The sequence below is a fragment of the Setaria viridis genome, chromosome 4 (genome assembly GCF_005286985.2).
Source record: "Setaria viridis chromosome 4, Setaria_viridis_v4.0, whole genome shotgun sequence".
NCBI classification, from domain to species: domain Eukaryota; kingdom Viridiplantae; phylum Streptophyta; class Magnoliopsida; order Poales; family Poaceae; genus Setaria; species Setaria viridis.
Genome location: NC_048266.2, coordinates 7,268,492 through 7,283,437, shown reverse-complemented (window position 1 = coordinate 7,283,437; position 14,946 = coordinate 7,268,492). Strand labels below are relative to the sequence as shown.

At 46.3% G+C, this 14,946-nt stretch overlaps 1 protein-coding gene across 1 annotated transcript; it reads right to left on the bottom strand.

The window, feature by feature from the left end:
• Positions 1-5,209: 5,209 nt before the first annotated feature.
• Positions 5,210-7,976, bottom strand: LOC117851576 (cyclin-D3-1). Its single transcript, XM_034733408.2, has 6 exons — positions 7,374-7,976; positions 7,103-7,189; positions 6,908-7,006; positions 6,606-6,807; positions 6,387-6,508; positions 5,210-6,238 (listed from the first exon to the last, which is right to left on the bottom strand). The coding sequence occupies exons 1-6, from the start codon at positions 7,686-7,688 to the stop codon at positions 6,014-6,016; spliced, it is 1,050 nt and encodes a 349-aa protein (XP_034589299.1). The 5' UTR covers positions 7,689-7,976; the 3' UTR covers positions 5,210-6,013.
• Positions 7,977-14,946: the final 6,970 nt, after the last annotated feature.

Sequence of the window (14,946 nt, the reverse complement as noted above, 5' to 3'; positions counted from 1 at the left end):
GGTCTCGTGGGCTTGCTCGCGGCGTGCTAGGGCCTAGGGTTGGCTGCTGGTTTTGTTTGCCGTGACACGGACGCACGGCAGTCGATTTATAGAGGAGGAGAGTTACCGACTTCGGGGGGCAACGCAAGTGTCCGAGGCGGCATCGAACCGTACGCGCGCTCCTCCGCCGTGCGTGCACCGACATTCTTTCGGCGCCTCGGAGTCGTTCGTATGATCGTATCCGTGGCCCGCGGGGGCGGTGGTCTGGACTGAGGTGATTTTCGCGCTTGCGCGGGCCTGAAGTTTGGAAGCGGTCGGGCGGGACGGGGTGGGCGTTTTGGGCTACAAGTGGGCTGGGCCTTTTTTGAGAAACAAGACAGATCTAAGTCCTTCCTTCGAAAGAGTTCACGTTCCTTTTGAAGCACTACTTTTGCTTATGGTAATATAGAACTCGAGCGGTCACAACTTTTTAACTTTTGAGAAATTATTTGAATTTTTCTTGTGGACATAATTTTATTTATCATGAAACACACTTTATATGCACTCTTTTGTTATTATTTAAAATAATAAAACGCGCTGAAATGATCATGCAAGACCATGTCATTGCCAAAACGTTATGCATCTACGGACGCAAAGGAGTATGTAATTCACTTGCAAAACTACTCAAAGTTTAGCTTTGGTTTGAATGTTTGATCCATGTCAAAATTTCCACGACCATTTACATTATCTCATTGTGAGTTATAGCATGGTATAACACCTTAAAGATCTTGTGCATACTGCTGCTGCTCATTGCTCAATTAATCAATTATATTATTCTCTTCTCACTACAAAGTAAAGATGAAACAGATATTCCTGGTCCCAAACCCCAGACAATCAAAATTCACATGCATAGGCACAATCCTGCCTTCGCCAGTCCGTAACTTGTACCGTCGTATCACAATTCACAAGCCGTCATCATCACACCTATACAATATGCTGGGGCCAGGGATATTATTGGTCATCGCGTACGAAGGTGCAAGGGGATCGAGAAGAAAAACGACGATATATATACATCGCATACCCTGCAAATTCACCGCTTATCGCCTTCTAGCGCCGGCGCATGGGGCTCACCTGTCATCTCTCTCTTCCTCCTCTACCTCCATCCGACAACCCCCGCCTTCCTTCTCTCCTGTTAGGTCCTCGAGCCACCACCGTCGTCGCCGGGGGAGCCCTAATCGCCATCGACCTTAGAAAGGAGGGTGGGGGCCGCGGGTAGGCTTGCCTGTGAAGGCGGGTTGTGGGGCGGTGCGACGCGGCAGTGGGGACGCTGTCGCGTGGGGTCGGCGGCTGGACAACTGGTGGCCCAGGGATGGACGGGAGCGAGGGTTGGAGGTGAGCTTCCCGACGGAGCCGGGTTAGGGCGGCGGATGTGGCAGCGGGAGCCGCCGGAGCCGGAGGAGGAAGGTGGTGGGGGAGTCGCGGTGGAGCCGGGTTAGTGCGCGGGGGAAGGGGGAGGGTTGCCGGTGACGGGAGTCGCCGATGACGATGCAGGAGGACGGCGCGGGGGCATGCGGGGAGGAAGGTGGTGGCGGCGTGGTCCTGGGCTAGCGGCGTTCTTGGGCCGCACAACACGGCGTGTCTGCAACGTATAGTCGCGTCCGACGAAAAACCTTTGCTTCCTCGCCCCGAACAGCTCGAAATCTGTCGCTTGTTATCATCACCTCCCGCTGCTGCCGCGGGGATCTAGCCCTTCTTCCAGTGTTTGCAATGCTGTCGCCTCTTGGCCTTTGTAGACTTGCAGTGGTCCGCGTACAGTTGGAGTACACGGATAACGCCATCTCATGGGTCCTTAACAAGATTAGCTTTGCGGTATGTGAGTCGTGACAGCAATCGCTTGCGGATTCCTGCAGCGATTATTGAAGTTTTGTTTCATCAGTACGACTCATTAGGCTAGGGCGACCCAAAAACTCATCTCGTCTTTATCTTTCACTATAAGAGCATGTACATCGCCAGATGCTAAGCAGCAGCCACGGGAGAGATTAAAAAAAAATGCTTATCACTGTTGCTAACTGATGGAGGTATCGGTGTTAGCAGCAGCGAAGCCAACTTTTGAGCCGGTGCCAAACTCTCATTTCCAGTGGCTGTATCCTATTCGATTTTTTTATAAAAAATAATTTTAAAGACTTAATTCAGCTGCGTGCTAAGGGGTAAATTAGAAGTAGCTAAGACTAAGGTCATCCGCAACAGTCCTAGCTAATTGCTAGCTAGGAGCCATCTAACTCAGCGCTAAATAGCTAGCAGTCCATGCAACTATCTATATAGTGCTAGCTATTTGTTATTTTTAGTACTTTCATGCACAGAGAGAGAACGGATGTGCTGGCGATTTGGCGCATCGTCGCGCGTGCGAGCTGAGCGACGAGCAAGTCGCCGGCTCGAATATTTTTGCACCTTCTCTTTCCTCCACATAGGATACATGCTGAGCTGTACACTCAAATAGCTAGCTGACTCAACACCATTGCGGACGCCCTAAGAGGAAGACAGCGCTAGATAACTAGCCTTAGCACCCTCACTCTAAGATGACTTTATATTGGCATCATATATCACCGTTTCCATCCATAGTTCCATACCGCCGATGCGTGATACACGGACGGCAGCCAAGCGCGTCGCTGTATCTGTTGGTTGCAGTCTACGCTGCAAGATCTGCTGAGCCATTTCAGAGAGCTGCTACTGCTGCCGCGGCACAAACAACTCCACAGGGCGAGACAAAAGCATCGCTCTGAATCTCTGATCGAGCCTCTGACGACTGCGACCGGGTTCGTGAGCTGTGATCGCGTACGATCCCGTCGCCATGGGCCACGGCCCCGGGGCAAATTGAATTCCCATTGGCAGCTTCGCCGCGGACCACCGGGACCCGTCGCCGACTCGCCGGTGCCGATGGAGCTGTTGGTCTTCCGCGACGGAACAGCCTGCTCTCCCTGACTCCTGACGACACGCCGGCTGCTGAACCCAACATTTTGTTTGGAGCCGTAAGCATCAACAACAGTAGCGTTGTAAACGGTGCACAGGTCTTCGCTGAGCGCAGCAGACACGGGAGAATTAGCCTGTATCCACGACGCATCTGGTCATTGCGTTTTTCCCGGTTAGCATTGTCGCGCATCGTTCAGCCTCCAGCGCTTCTCTGCTATGGCTAGGTTAAAGTCACTGCCCAATTGCAGGCGTGAGACGCCCCCAAACTGCAGAGAAGAACCTGAATTTCTTGTCTTCTGCGGCAGGCAGAGATGCGAGATCCGTCTCGCTCTGCGAGGTCCCAACTCCCAATCCGGTTGGATAAAATCGCCAGGGGCTGTCATGTAACATCAAGCTGTTTTTTACAGAGCCAGGAATAATGTTACCACTTGACAGATTCAGAGTTTTGGATCCAGAGGACAGGTCACTGTGTTTCGGCTTTGGCTGTGGCAGGCTGTTTGTACCCAAGCAGTGTCATCAGGTGGCAGTGCACAATAACACAGAGCTGCAGTAGCGACTAGCGAGTACACTGGGGTGACCAATTTCCAATTTCCAGGGAAGGATGCCCTGGCTGGTTTGGCAACTGTGGGAGAATTAACAAATGAGATGATGTGGCAAAACTGGGATTTAACTGACTCTACTCTACATTCACTGACCTAACAGCTTTCTATTGCACATTTGCTTGTGCAACACTGACAAACTTGACTGGGGATCATGCATGAATACCAAGAACATCTCCACTTGCCCAATCTTGAGCTTTTGAGCATGGCTATTGGCGTCAGAGTTTCTCACGGGAGAAATTTCAGTTGTAAGACTGCAGATGCACCTTGACTGCAGTGTCCAACATAAGCAGTAATTATCGACTTACTGCACTACTTTCCTCAATAAATCTTGTGCATTCCTGGTGCTCAATCCTTCTCTTCTCACCACAAGAGATCGGATCAAAGGGCTTGCTTGTTCTTTACCAATCATAGCCATATGAGCCACCAACTAACCATGCCCAAAATTCACATGCACAGGCACAATTCGCCCCCGCCGATCCGCGGCGGGACCGACCGAACTCGTACCGAACCCTCTCTTTTTCCCGCTCTACCCATCGCATCACGAGCCCCTGTCCATCACTCCATTCACATGTACGTACGCATAGTCGCATACGCAGTACACGCTGGGCCCAGTGACCGGCCGGCCGGCCGTCGTGTACGTCTACGTCCGCGCAAGGCGCTCGACAAGCCTTTGCTCCCTCGCCCCGAACATCTCGATGACTCGATCGGGATCTGCCACTCGCTCTGCGTGGCTGTCGCAGAGATTTCCATTTGGCCCTTAAATCAGAGTCTCAAATCCTCTCGGCTCCCTTGTCATCTGCAGCGGTTTCTTTTCGTGTGCTCCGATAAGGCAGCGGTAAATCCGCCACGAGGCGCGCCATTTTCATGCGCCGATCGAGATCAGGGTCAGGGGCTCAGGGCTCATCAGCGTCGAAAAGCTCTTCGATTCGTGGCTGCGAGCGAGACGCACCGCTGTTGTTTTTGTAATTTTGCATGATTGCAGCTGCAGGGTCCGCTGATAACATTTTGCCCCGGGGGCAAATTGAATTCCCCTTGGCAGGAGCTCCGCCGCGGGCCACGGTCGCCGGGGCAGGGGTCGGCGGATGACCGGGAGGGACCCGTCGCCACCTTGAAGCCTGCGTGGGTTGCAGGTTGGGGCAGGAAGGATGGCCACAACTGATTACTGCACACAGGTCGATACCGAACAGAGTACAGAGCAACGGCAGGTGCAGGAGTGGCAACCACTCTGTCTGAAGGCTGAAGATGCAGTCCGGTGGGGCAGATCCGTGATGAAAACTGGTGGATGAGTTACAGTGCAGTGTCAAGAGTGACCTGTCAGTAAGCGTTACAGACTTGCCTGAAGATTCAGCGTCGAGCCTGAAAGAGTTTGTTACTGACAGGTCAGGGAGCGTGGATCTAAACCTGTTGTTTCTACATGGCTACGTTTGGCTTAGACTGTGGAAGATAGTTCCCAAGAACGGCATCAAGTGGCGCCCCACAGTGGAAAAACTGTTGTGGCAAGTGGAATATTCAAACATACAACAGCTTGAACATCAAGAACATTTGCATGTACACTTGGGCAGGGGTTCAGGCCTGACATCAAGAACATTTGCACTTTCTAGTACAGGGTGTGAACAGATATTACCAAGGATTTCAAGAGCATTTTTCTCTTGGAGCCGCAAATTGGAAGAGTGCAGATGCACCTTGATTGAAATGACCCGCTAATAAAGCATTATGTAACATGACTTTAAAAATCAATCTTTGCAATGTAACTGGCTGACTATATTGTATTTCTCTGAGCAATACCATCTTAACATATCAACATGGCGGGGAATGACGAAGATACAAAATTGCATGCTCATTCACTGCCTACATCTTGAGCTTGAACTAGGAAAGGAACAGGATTACATCAACACCCCTTTTTTCTGTTATTTTTTCTTGATTGTTTGGACTTTGTAGCAGCAGAACTATCCTAATTCTTTATTTAATGGGTTTACTAGATATAAGTGGAACAAGCTAAGCCTTTAGCAATCTAGCATTAGATAGTGCCCAAAAATTCGTCAACTTTCTCAAGGAAACCAATGCAAACTTTTCTTCTTCCAGTTTGTTTATATTTTCTTCCTTGTATTTCCATTACCCACATCAAAGCATCCCTCCAAGTTCTCACAAAAGCAAACAAGGGAGCATGAATACAAAATCCAACAAAAGAACCCTCATCTCTACAGCACCACTATCTACCTAAACCAATCAGACAATAACCAACACTGTCACCGGATCGTCAAATGGCTTTGCACGCCCAAGACTCTTGTAAACTGGGAAAAACATCAAACCATGCTGCAAGTCAATTGGCTTTTGCCATTTTGGGGGGCCAAACTGGGTCCATATTTTCCCTTGCTTCTTTTAATTCTCAAAACAGCTTGACATACCAAAACTCTTCTGAGTGGCCGAATTAGATTGGCATGCTTGAAGCAAAAGTTGGAAAGCGAAGCACCTGATGATGAGACCAATCATGTGCAAATCCTCCTTCTTTTGCTTGCTGATGGACCCTCATTGTTTATTATAGGAACTCCTGAACTTATGCCCTCACTTTGTTGGCTCTCGCATGCAGCTACATCCAGCACGCCTATGGGTCTATGCTGCTCGGTGAAAACTGAAGAGCCAATTGACTTCAGAATAATGTTCCCCATAACAATCTTTTCTTGAATCACTTCACAGCATCCTAATACTCTCTCCTACAATGTATGATTGCACATAAGCAAATTTAGGAAGCATTGAAGTACACTTGAAATCAGGCACAACCTAACAACTTTAAGATCCTAAATTTCGATAATCCAACAAACCATATTGCATTTCTGGATTGCGGGGATGCATATGCAATACCTTTATTAATTGTCTCCAACTAGTTGCCACGCTCTCAAGTACTGAACTGTCGTGTTTCCCCAATGCCACAAGAGCCACACTTGCAGCAATCTCTGACGGTCTGAAAACCATTAATTCAGCAGCTGCAGACCAAAATTTGCCCATCTTTAGGGATTGATCACCATCACATTCTACTAAACGGGTACTAAAGGGTACACACAATTGTACTAAGAGTCATACCTTTAGATGCACTCAAGATAAGTTCAATTGAGCGAGCAAGTGTGATTTCGGATACTGCATCACCATCGCTGAATTTGTGAAGATAGTAGTCAACAAATGAGCAAGCAGTCACAGCTTGCATCCTCCAACTCAGGGTGTTGAGCACCGCATGCTCCATTCTATGCACGGTCGGAGGATCAAACACATACTCCGCATCAACCACCTATCAAAGCATTGACTTCAACTACTTGAGAAAACACACGTTTTGCACGATATATGCATCAGTTTCATGCAGTGTGATGAACAACAGTAACTGAACTTGCCTGCAAGTCTAAGGGATTTAGGACAATTGTTTCTTCCATTTTTGCAGCCAAGGACAAGCAAGCCACTGCTAAGAGTTGTGTGATCCAAGCTCCCTCTAGCTGCAATCAGAAAGCAGTTGCGCAATGATTCGGGATATGATATTTCAATAAAATCAAGATATTTAGACTGCTAGAAATACTTGCAAGAGTCCTTACAGCAAAATCGCACAAAGAGAGGAACCGGTCCAGGTAGTTCACAGACAAGACCGCCGTCAAAGGTCCTAACTTGTAATGATCATGGACCTATTCATCACATATTAGAAAGAACATATTCGATTAATCACCATGGTGAGGACAAGTCAATCAACAAGTACCAAATCAAGAACAAGACAACATAGTGGCACATTAAAGGAGACATTTTTACCCAGATTCTACGCATCGCATCCTGAACACCATGAACCAGTGAAATAAGCAGGGAATGGCTCACCTTCCAAATCCAGTCAATGGCAGCGTTCCTCACGGCCACCAAATCCGAGCCGCCAGGCTGCAGCAGCAGCCGCTGGGCGTAGCCCTCCATGGGCAGGTGCTTCTCCTCCCTCCCCAGGAGCTCCTCAATGAAGCTCTCCGACTGCAGGGGAAAGTCAATCAACAAGGAGCCTGAAGAAGCGTCGACATGCCGCGACGGCGAACCAAGAACCCACGAAATCTCCTTGCTCTCCTCCTCCTCCTCCAGGTCGAAAATGGTGGTGCTGTCCTCTGAGCAGAGGAGCATGGATGCAGCAAAGTCGAATCTTGGCGACATTCTGTAGCACCCAAGAACCACACTGATAGGCACAAGCAAATGCAGCAGGATTGCAGAGCGAGTAATCTACTAATCTTGCTCTAGCTTTGTGTGGTTCTATTATGCTTTCTCGGTTTGCATCTTCTCCTCCTCCTTGCCTCCCTACTAGCTTCTCATCTACTCAGTTTTATTCTCGAGAATAAAAAAGAAGAAGAATATCTGTTCTTTTTGCTCGTCTTCTTCCAAGATGAGAAGAGAAGGGGAGGAAGACGGGGAAGAAGGGGAGAAAGCTACTGTAGAATAGAGGAGTGGAGAGGGAGAGGCAGGGTTTTGTAGGATCTCTGTGAGAGCGAGAGGGGCGCATTGTGAATTTTGCCATGCCAAAGGTCCCCTTTGAGAATTATTTAGCATAAAACTTTGAAGCGCAAGTGAAAATAGGGGAACGAACAGGGGTGGAGCACGAAGAAAATTTTGGGGTGTTGTTTTGTTTTGGATTCTTCCGAGGTGAGCCTATGCCCCTACATGGGGTGTCCTTTGTTGGCCCGGATCCTCTGCGCGCTCGTGTGTTGTGTGCGCGTTTCACGGTTGCTTCATCGCGTACAGTACGGTCGTGTTGACGTATTGTCAATGTGATGTGCACTCCGTATATCCAAGGAAAGTAGGTGTATACCCCCTTTTTTTTGGATTTATACTCCATGTTGTACTCATGAACAAAGTATCTTTGCTTCAGTTTGCATTGTCCGTTCCGTTCCCCCGGCAAAAGACACTGCAATTCATTGCACCCGGCTGTTGCAACTCGCCTTGGCATTTATGGAGCTGACTAGCTGAGGTATGAGCAGCCGGTACCGGTAGGCATTGACCCAAATCGTCATGGCACATGCTACTAGGCAATGAACATTGCTCTTCTTCCGTGCAAACAAATTCTCTCCTACTCCATCAATTCACGGACCTTCTCCAATGGTATAAGCTAGTATCTAACTCTAACCACTCTAGGAGACAATCCTTCCAATGATCTGACTCTTAGTACATAATTTATAATATGAATGACTCCACGTCATCCCCACGTATTCTTGAAGTGTGTATAAGACTATCTCTTAATCAAGAAATAGCTCTTCTCTCCTATTAAAATATGAAGATATTTTATGAGCTAGCTCATATGCAACCAGATCTTAGGCCAGCACTTCCACTCCTGCTCATTGTTCAATCAATACCACAACAGGGCAGTGGTAGAAAAATTCCACCCCTACTAGTCAGTAGGTGATCGCTAGAAACTGTAGAAATTGATGGCGTATGCGTGAGTTGAAGTGAATACTGTTTACGATGCTAGAAGATGTGAATTGCAACTGCAGAAGGAGATAGAAGAAGCCGAGCGAGCCGTTTGGTCATTGCATCGCGTCGTCTCCGTCGTGGGCTGCAAAGATGGGCGCACGGAGGACTGCCACAGCACGGGCTGCAGGGGCCAGCGGAGCAGTCGTCTCTTTTCCGCTGTGCGGGCGGTCAAAGTGAGCAGTTTCATGCTTTCCTCTGTTCGCGACGTCATCGATCTCAGTCACCAGACGGGTGAATGAACAGGTGAGCAATCCTTTGGCGCGGAGCCTTTGCTTTTAATTGTTTAACAGCGACAGCTTGGTGCCTGGTTAATCATGCCAAGAATTACAGTCGCCAGGTAAGCATGACAAGGAAATAGTACTTCTACCTCCGGTCACTGAAACATGATATTTCAGAAAAATAAAATAGGCAGAGGACAAGTTGTTTCTCATGTGCAAAACATCATCTTTTATCGGCTGAAGGAGCTGATAAAAAATCCGTCTTGAGATCATGTGAAAGTGCTTGTCACTTACAGTGGACTAGAGATTAGAGTGACAAATAACCAGTAACTGCTACCCTTTGTGTTTGTACGAGGCCTATTCATTTCATTAGCTAGGATAAAGCTTTGATAGAAAGTTACTCTATCGATATTTTATTTATATGATATAAATTTATAAGCAAAAGCAAGTACTTTTTTTTACATGTGAATCCCAAAGCATCAATTTTGTGTCACCAAAGCTATGTATTAATAAAGACATCTGCATTCCAAATTATAATCATTCTAGTTTGATCTTAAGCCAAACTTTGGATCAAGTTTATAGAAACATGTACAATGCCTACAACATTAAATTATTTTCATTAGATACACTATGTATATTGGTTGTGCATTTATTTGATATTATAAGCGTCAATATATTTTTCTATAAATTTGATTAAAACTAAATAAGTTTTACTTGGAACAAAGCTAAATAACTTATAATTTAAAACAGAGGGAGTAACTGATGATCAAAAGCTTGTGAACAAAAAGAAATAATGCTTATAATTTCAAATGGATGTAGTAATTAATTAGAGTGCATTTCGTTGCATTCCTTAATTATGTGGGTTTTAGAGTGTCATACTGGCATTTCATTTTTTTTAGATAAAAGAATAGTTCAATATCCCGACCTCTACATCACATTATATACTGTCATTTCGTTAAATTCCCTTTTCTCTATGCCTTGATTTTATACTCTTCCTGATCAATAAAATGTGTGCTTGATTTTCAATCATAATTACATGTTCCATCTGCGGCACGGTTAAATTTATTGGCAGATATTCGTGTGTTGTATACAATGGCGCTGATGCAGTGATGCTGAATCCTTTGTTGGCTCGATGTTGTATTTGAACTCTTTCTAATTGAATAGGTAGAGCTCCTGCCACTTGTCCTATAAAAATAGAAAAATTGCTAACAGGTGCCATTGAGCTTGATTAGATTGTACTAATATAGTGATAATGCATTTCCTTTTGGGAACAACAAAGCTGAAACGATCTTGGGGAATCTGATACCCAACAAAAGCTGGTGGTGCACCTTTTACAACGCCAGATATCATCCGTCGGCCGTCGCCCTTTTTATTTCCCTTGTGCGTGGTTTCCTGATATTGAAATCATGATATGCTGTTACTGTAATTGATAGAACACCACCTGAAGTTTTTCTGCTTTGCTTCTTTATTCTCCCTTTGGATTACATTTTCTTAAAGGAACTTGCTTCCTTCCCTTTTGTCCTAAAAAGTTTTTGTTTTTTTTTAAAAAAAGAGAGCAATGTAGAGACGCACTTTTGCGTTCTGACTTTTCTCATGGATCTCTCCTGCATAGGATCTCGCGTCCTTTGCTGGATTGCCACTGCTTGGATGCACTTTGAACTGCAGATGCTACACCGGCACTGGCAAACAACTGTGCCATCCTCTGCATGTGTATATACTGTAGAGTCCTACTGGAGCTGCATAGTCTCAAGAGGAACTGCAGCGAATTTAATCGAACGGTAGGTTCAGAACTGGATCCTTCATTCACTCTTGTTGTCCTAGGATGATTTGTCTCTTTCTAGGAGTGCATCATACAAGCTTACATGTACAAGCTTTTCAGCGACACGGTCGTCTTCTCCCACGCAACGCATGTCACATAATTCGCTCATGCTGAGAGGCAGAGAGGGACGTGCGGTGGCGATACGGCTGCGATTTACGACGACGGCGGCATCTTCTCCGGATCGTATCGTCGTCATCGTGCACCCGCATCGCTGGGCGGGGTCACGGCCTCACCCTCATGGTCATGGGCTCGGCTCGCACACGCTGTGCGGCCTGTGCCCGCCGCTGTTAGGCTGCCATGGCTGCAGTCACCAGTCAGTGCACGCTGCTCAGCTAGCATCTAGGTAACGGGAACTCTGGACTCCACCGTGAAGCCGAAGCCGATCGCGTCCAGTGATCGGAGTAGGGCAATAGCAGTGTGCGGATTGCGTTCGGCATCGCTGGATTATGGTCATGGCCGTCAGACCAGCCGTACCCGTACTGCAAGCTGCGATCTTATCTCTCTGTACACCTCTCCTCACGTACGTACAGGATCCGGCAGATGTCCCCAGGAATCATTTTAGCATTCAGTTTGTGGGACTGTTGTTAGCTGCTTGTACTCTGTAGGGGTACTCAGAGCTCCGATTGACTGTTCATAGTTCAGTACTTCGGTTTCGGACAACCGCCGGCGCCTATTTGACCCGCCGTTCCTAGCTGATAACCGACGGCGATTAAATGAAGGGAGAATTGATAAAACAATTCCGTATTTCACTGGTAGTATGAGATTCCCCTAATCCCCTTAATATGTTTTATTGTAAATGCTTAACCATCTGTTACACTTCTGTTGCAAAAGCCACCTCACTGAGCGCTTGCTTAATCCATTATGTCTGTTTTCATGGATCATTCATCATTGTATGTCCTATCGTCCCTTATCAACGACAACGACTAAGGAGTTGCTATTTAACGAAAGCCTGTTTTTTTTCTTCTTTAGGCCATTTTTAAATTCTAATCCAACTGCTCCTTCCTTTCTCGCTCGTGCGCGCCAGCGTGCTTTGTCCAGTCCTAGACAAACTCCATATTCCAGCCCAAGCCCGCAAGCCTGATGGAATGGAATGGGCCCCGAGAAAAGTCCCCCAACCAATCCCGTCATTGCGGCCGCCAAAAACTCTCAAACCAGAACCAAACAAACAACAGAGCAGGCGCAACAATATAGGTAGCTGTACTTTGCATTGCTATTTGCTAAGCTATATAGGTAGCTACTGTAGCACAACAATATATATATAGGTAGCTACTGCAGCACAACAATATATGGAATCCAATATAGATAGCACATGCAGCAGCACTACACTGCGGCACTAACTCGATCATACAGTACGTACACATGAATCATAGCTAGCTAGCTACCTGAAAGCAATTAAGTAGAGTTTTAATTAATTACGGAAATCATCGTCCATCGATCGACCCATGCTGTCGATAGGCATGATCTCGTGCGTGGTACTCTCTCCGTCCCAAATTACTATTTATTTTAACTTTTTTAGTATATAATTTTAGTATTAGTTGGAGTCCCCAACCAGTACTAATTTCCCTCCTATAAATTATGCGTCTTCTTCCTCCTACCCGAGCCATTTGCTCCAGCTCGAGCTTCATCCATTCATGGTGAAATAGGGGAGCTGCTGCCTGAGTTTTGACCATTTCGTGGGGATTTCACTCATTCAAGTGTTTTAAAGGATGGTTAGTATACTAAGTTTTATGCTTTAGAGCTATAGTAATTTGTGATTTTTAGAATAAGGTATAATGGAGAAAATTTTCATTTATATGCATGTATTATTTAGAGCTTATATTTGTAATTGTTAGTATAAGCTATAATTTTTTAGATGCTATGTTTCGTAATAGTCAAAGAAATTGATACGAGGTTAGAGGAATAATTTCATAGTCCTTTACAAATATGAGCTAAATAAATTGTGGGAAAAAATATAATTTGTTCATATTTTAGTCATTTGCAAATATGAGCGAGATAAATTGTGGTACATAGAGATAATAAGATGAAATAGAGGTACATAATTAGACTTTTTAGAATAAACTACAATGGCAAAATTTTTCATTTATATGTTATGTTTGAGCTAAATAAATTGTGGGGGAAAATATAATTTGTTTATAGTTTAGTTATTTGCAAATATGAGCTAAATAAATTGTGATATATGGAGATTGCTACTGCTGCTGGAGGTAGTGGCGATGGTGGGGTGATCGTCGTTCCTCTCACAGCAAGGGGAAAACCATAGTTGGCCCTTATGATAAGCCGAAAAAAATAAGCATGTGGGAGAGAGCAATGCTTCGTTATTTGGAAATATGTCATGAAGATGCTGTTGTGGCGGGTCAGGAACTTCCTTTTGGTGGTCGTTATGCTCCACTTCCAGTCCCAGGTGTTTCAGGTCCACTGAGTACTACCGTTGCAGGAGTCACAAATAAACCACAGGATGAGGCTGGGTCAGCGAAACCTTCGTCTTCACCGTCCAAGGATGCTTAAAGTCCTCTAGATAGTACTCAGTGGATGGTTCGTCGATGTGTATCATGTTGTTTGGGTCTGAAATTTAAATTTGTGTATTTCTATCTAAACTTTCAGCAACATTTGAGTTTGTCATAGTGTTGTCGGGATACGAGGTAGGCTACACTAGCGCAAATCAAAATTTCTACCGCGTATAACCAGGAAGAACTGCCGTATAAGGATCACGGGATTACCACTCGACGCACTACTGGTGCGGAAGATGTAGATATGCGTCGATGCAGTGAAGACGATCACGTAGTCGTACGTAGTCGATCAACGTCACGTCCAGCAGCTCCTCCTACGTGCAGCAAGATCGTCTCCGGTGCCGCGGCTCGTCGTCGGCTCGTCGTGGCTCGTCGGCGGCTCGTCGATGGCTCGTCCAAGTGCTGCAGGCGCAACACCTCCAAGGTATCCACACGTGCAGGGAGGAAGCGTCGCAAGCCGGACTGCTAGATCCGCGAGTTGCAACAGGCGAGGGCGTGGGAGGCGCGGCAGGTGTGTTTCGCCAAAAGGTGTGAACCCTAGGGCGCCCCCACCCCTCTATTTATAGAGGTTCCTGATGGGCCTCTGGATCCGAGGCCCATTAGTACTCCTAAACCTAATCCAACTCGGATCAGATCCGAATTGGGCTTCCAGCCCCTTAAGTGTGTGACCCTATGGGTTCGGATACGTATAGACATGGCCCGAGTACTCCTACTCGGCCCAATAGTCGGTAGCGGCCTCTAGCAAGACGTGCCAACTCCTATACGCACACGAAGATCATATCAGACGAACCATCACAACATAATATACATGCTATTCCCTTTGCCTCACGATATTTGGTCTAGCTTCAAGCCGACCGCTCTTTCTCGATCTTGTGATTCGGAATCCCTTTGTAGGTTAACTCTTAACCGTACGTAGCATGGCCATGCATTTTCAGATCCGATCACTCGAGGGGCCCAGAGATATCACTCTCAATCAGAGAGGGGCAAATCCCATCTTGACTGACCATGTCTCATAGCATGTTTCTTGACAAACCCGAAAGCTACCTTTATAACTACCCTGTTACGGCGTAGCGTTTGATAGCCCCTAAGTAGGTCGATCCACATCTAGAATACATGCGACAGTCTCAGGTCTGAGGACAAAGCGTATATGTTGTTCAAAGAGAGAACTACTTCTCGTGTTGGGTCAGTCCTAGCACATGTCTCCACATGTGTCCACATTATTAGTTCAACATCTCCATGTCCATGACTTGTGAAACATAGTCATCAACTAATACATGTGCTAGTCTAATATTCATGTGTGTCCTCACATGAACTCCGACTAGGGACAACTTTAGAATAACCATACAAGTAAAGAGTTTCACATACAATTCACATAATTGCAAATCAATTCAAGTAGCCTTCAATGGATA

What these genes read in the sequence shown, in the direction of transcription:
- LOC117851576 (XM_034733408.2), bottom strand. Translation starts at nt 7,688, where the DNA reads ATGTCGCCAAGATTCGACTTTGCTGCATCCATGCTCCTCTGCTCAGAG. An exon ending in CCATTGACTGGATTTGGAAG is followed by an intron (nt 7,190 to 7,373) that starts GTGAGCCATTCC and finishes TGTGATGAATAG; the next exon opens with GTCCATGATCATTACAAGTT. An exon ending in TATCTTGAGTGCATCTAAAG is followed by an intron (nt 6,509 to 6,605) that starts GTATGACTCTTA and finishes TTTGGTCTGCAG; the next exon opens with CTGCTGAATTAATGGTTTTC.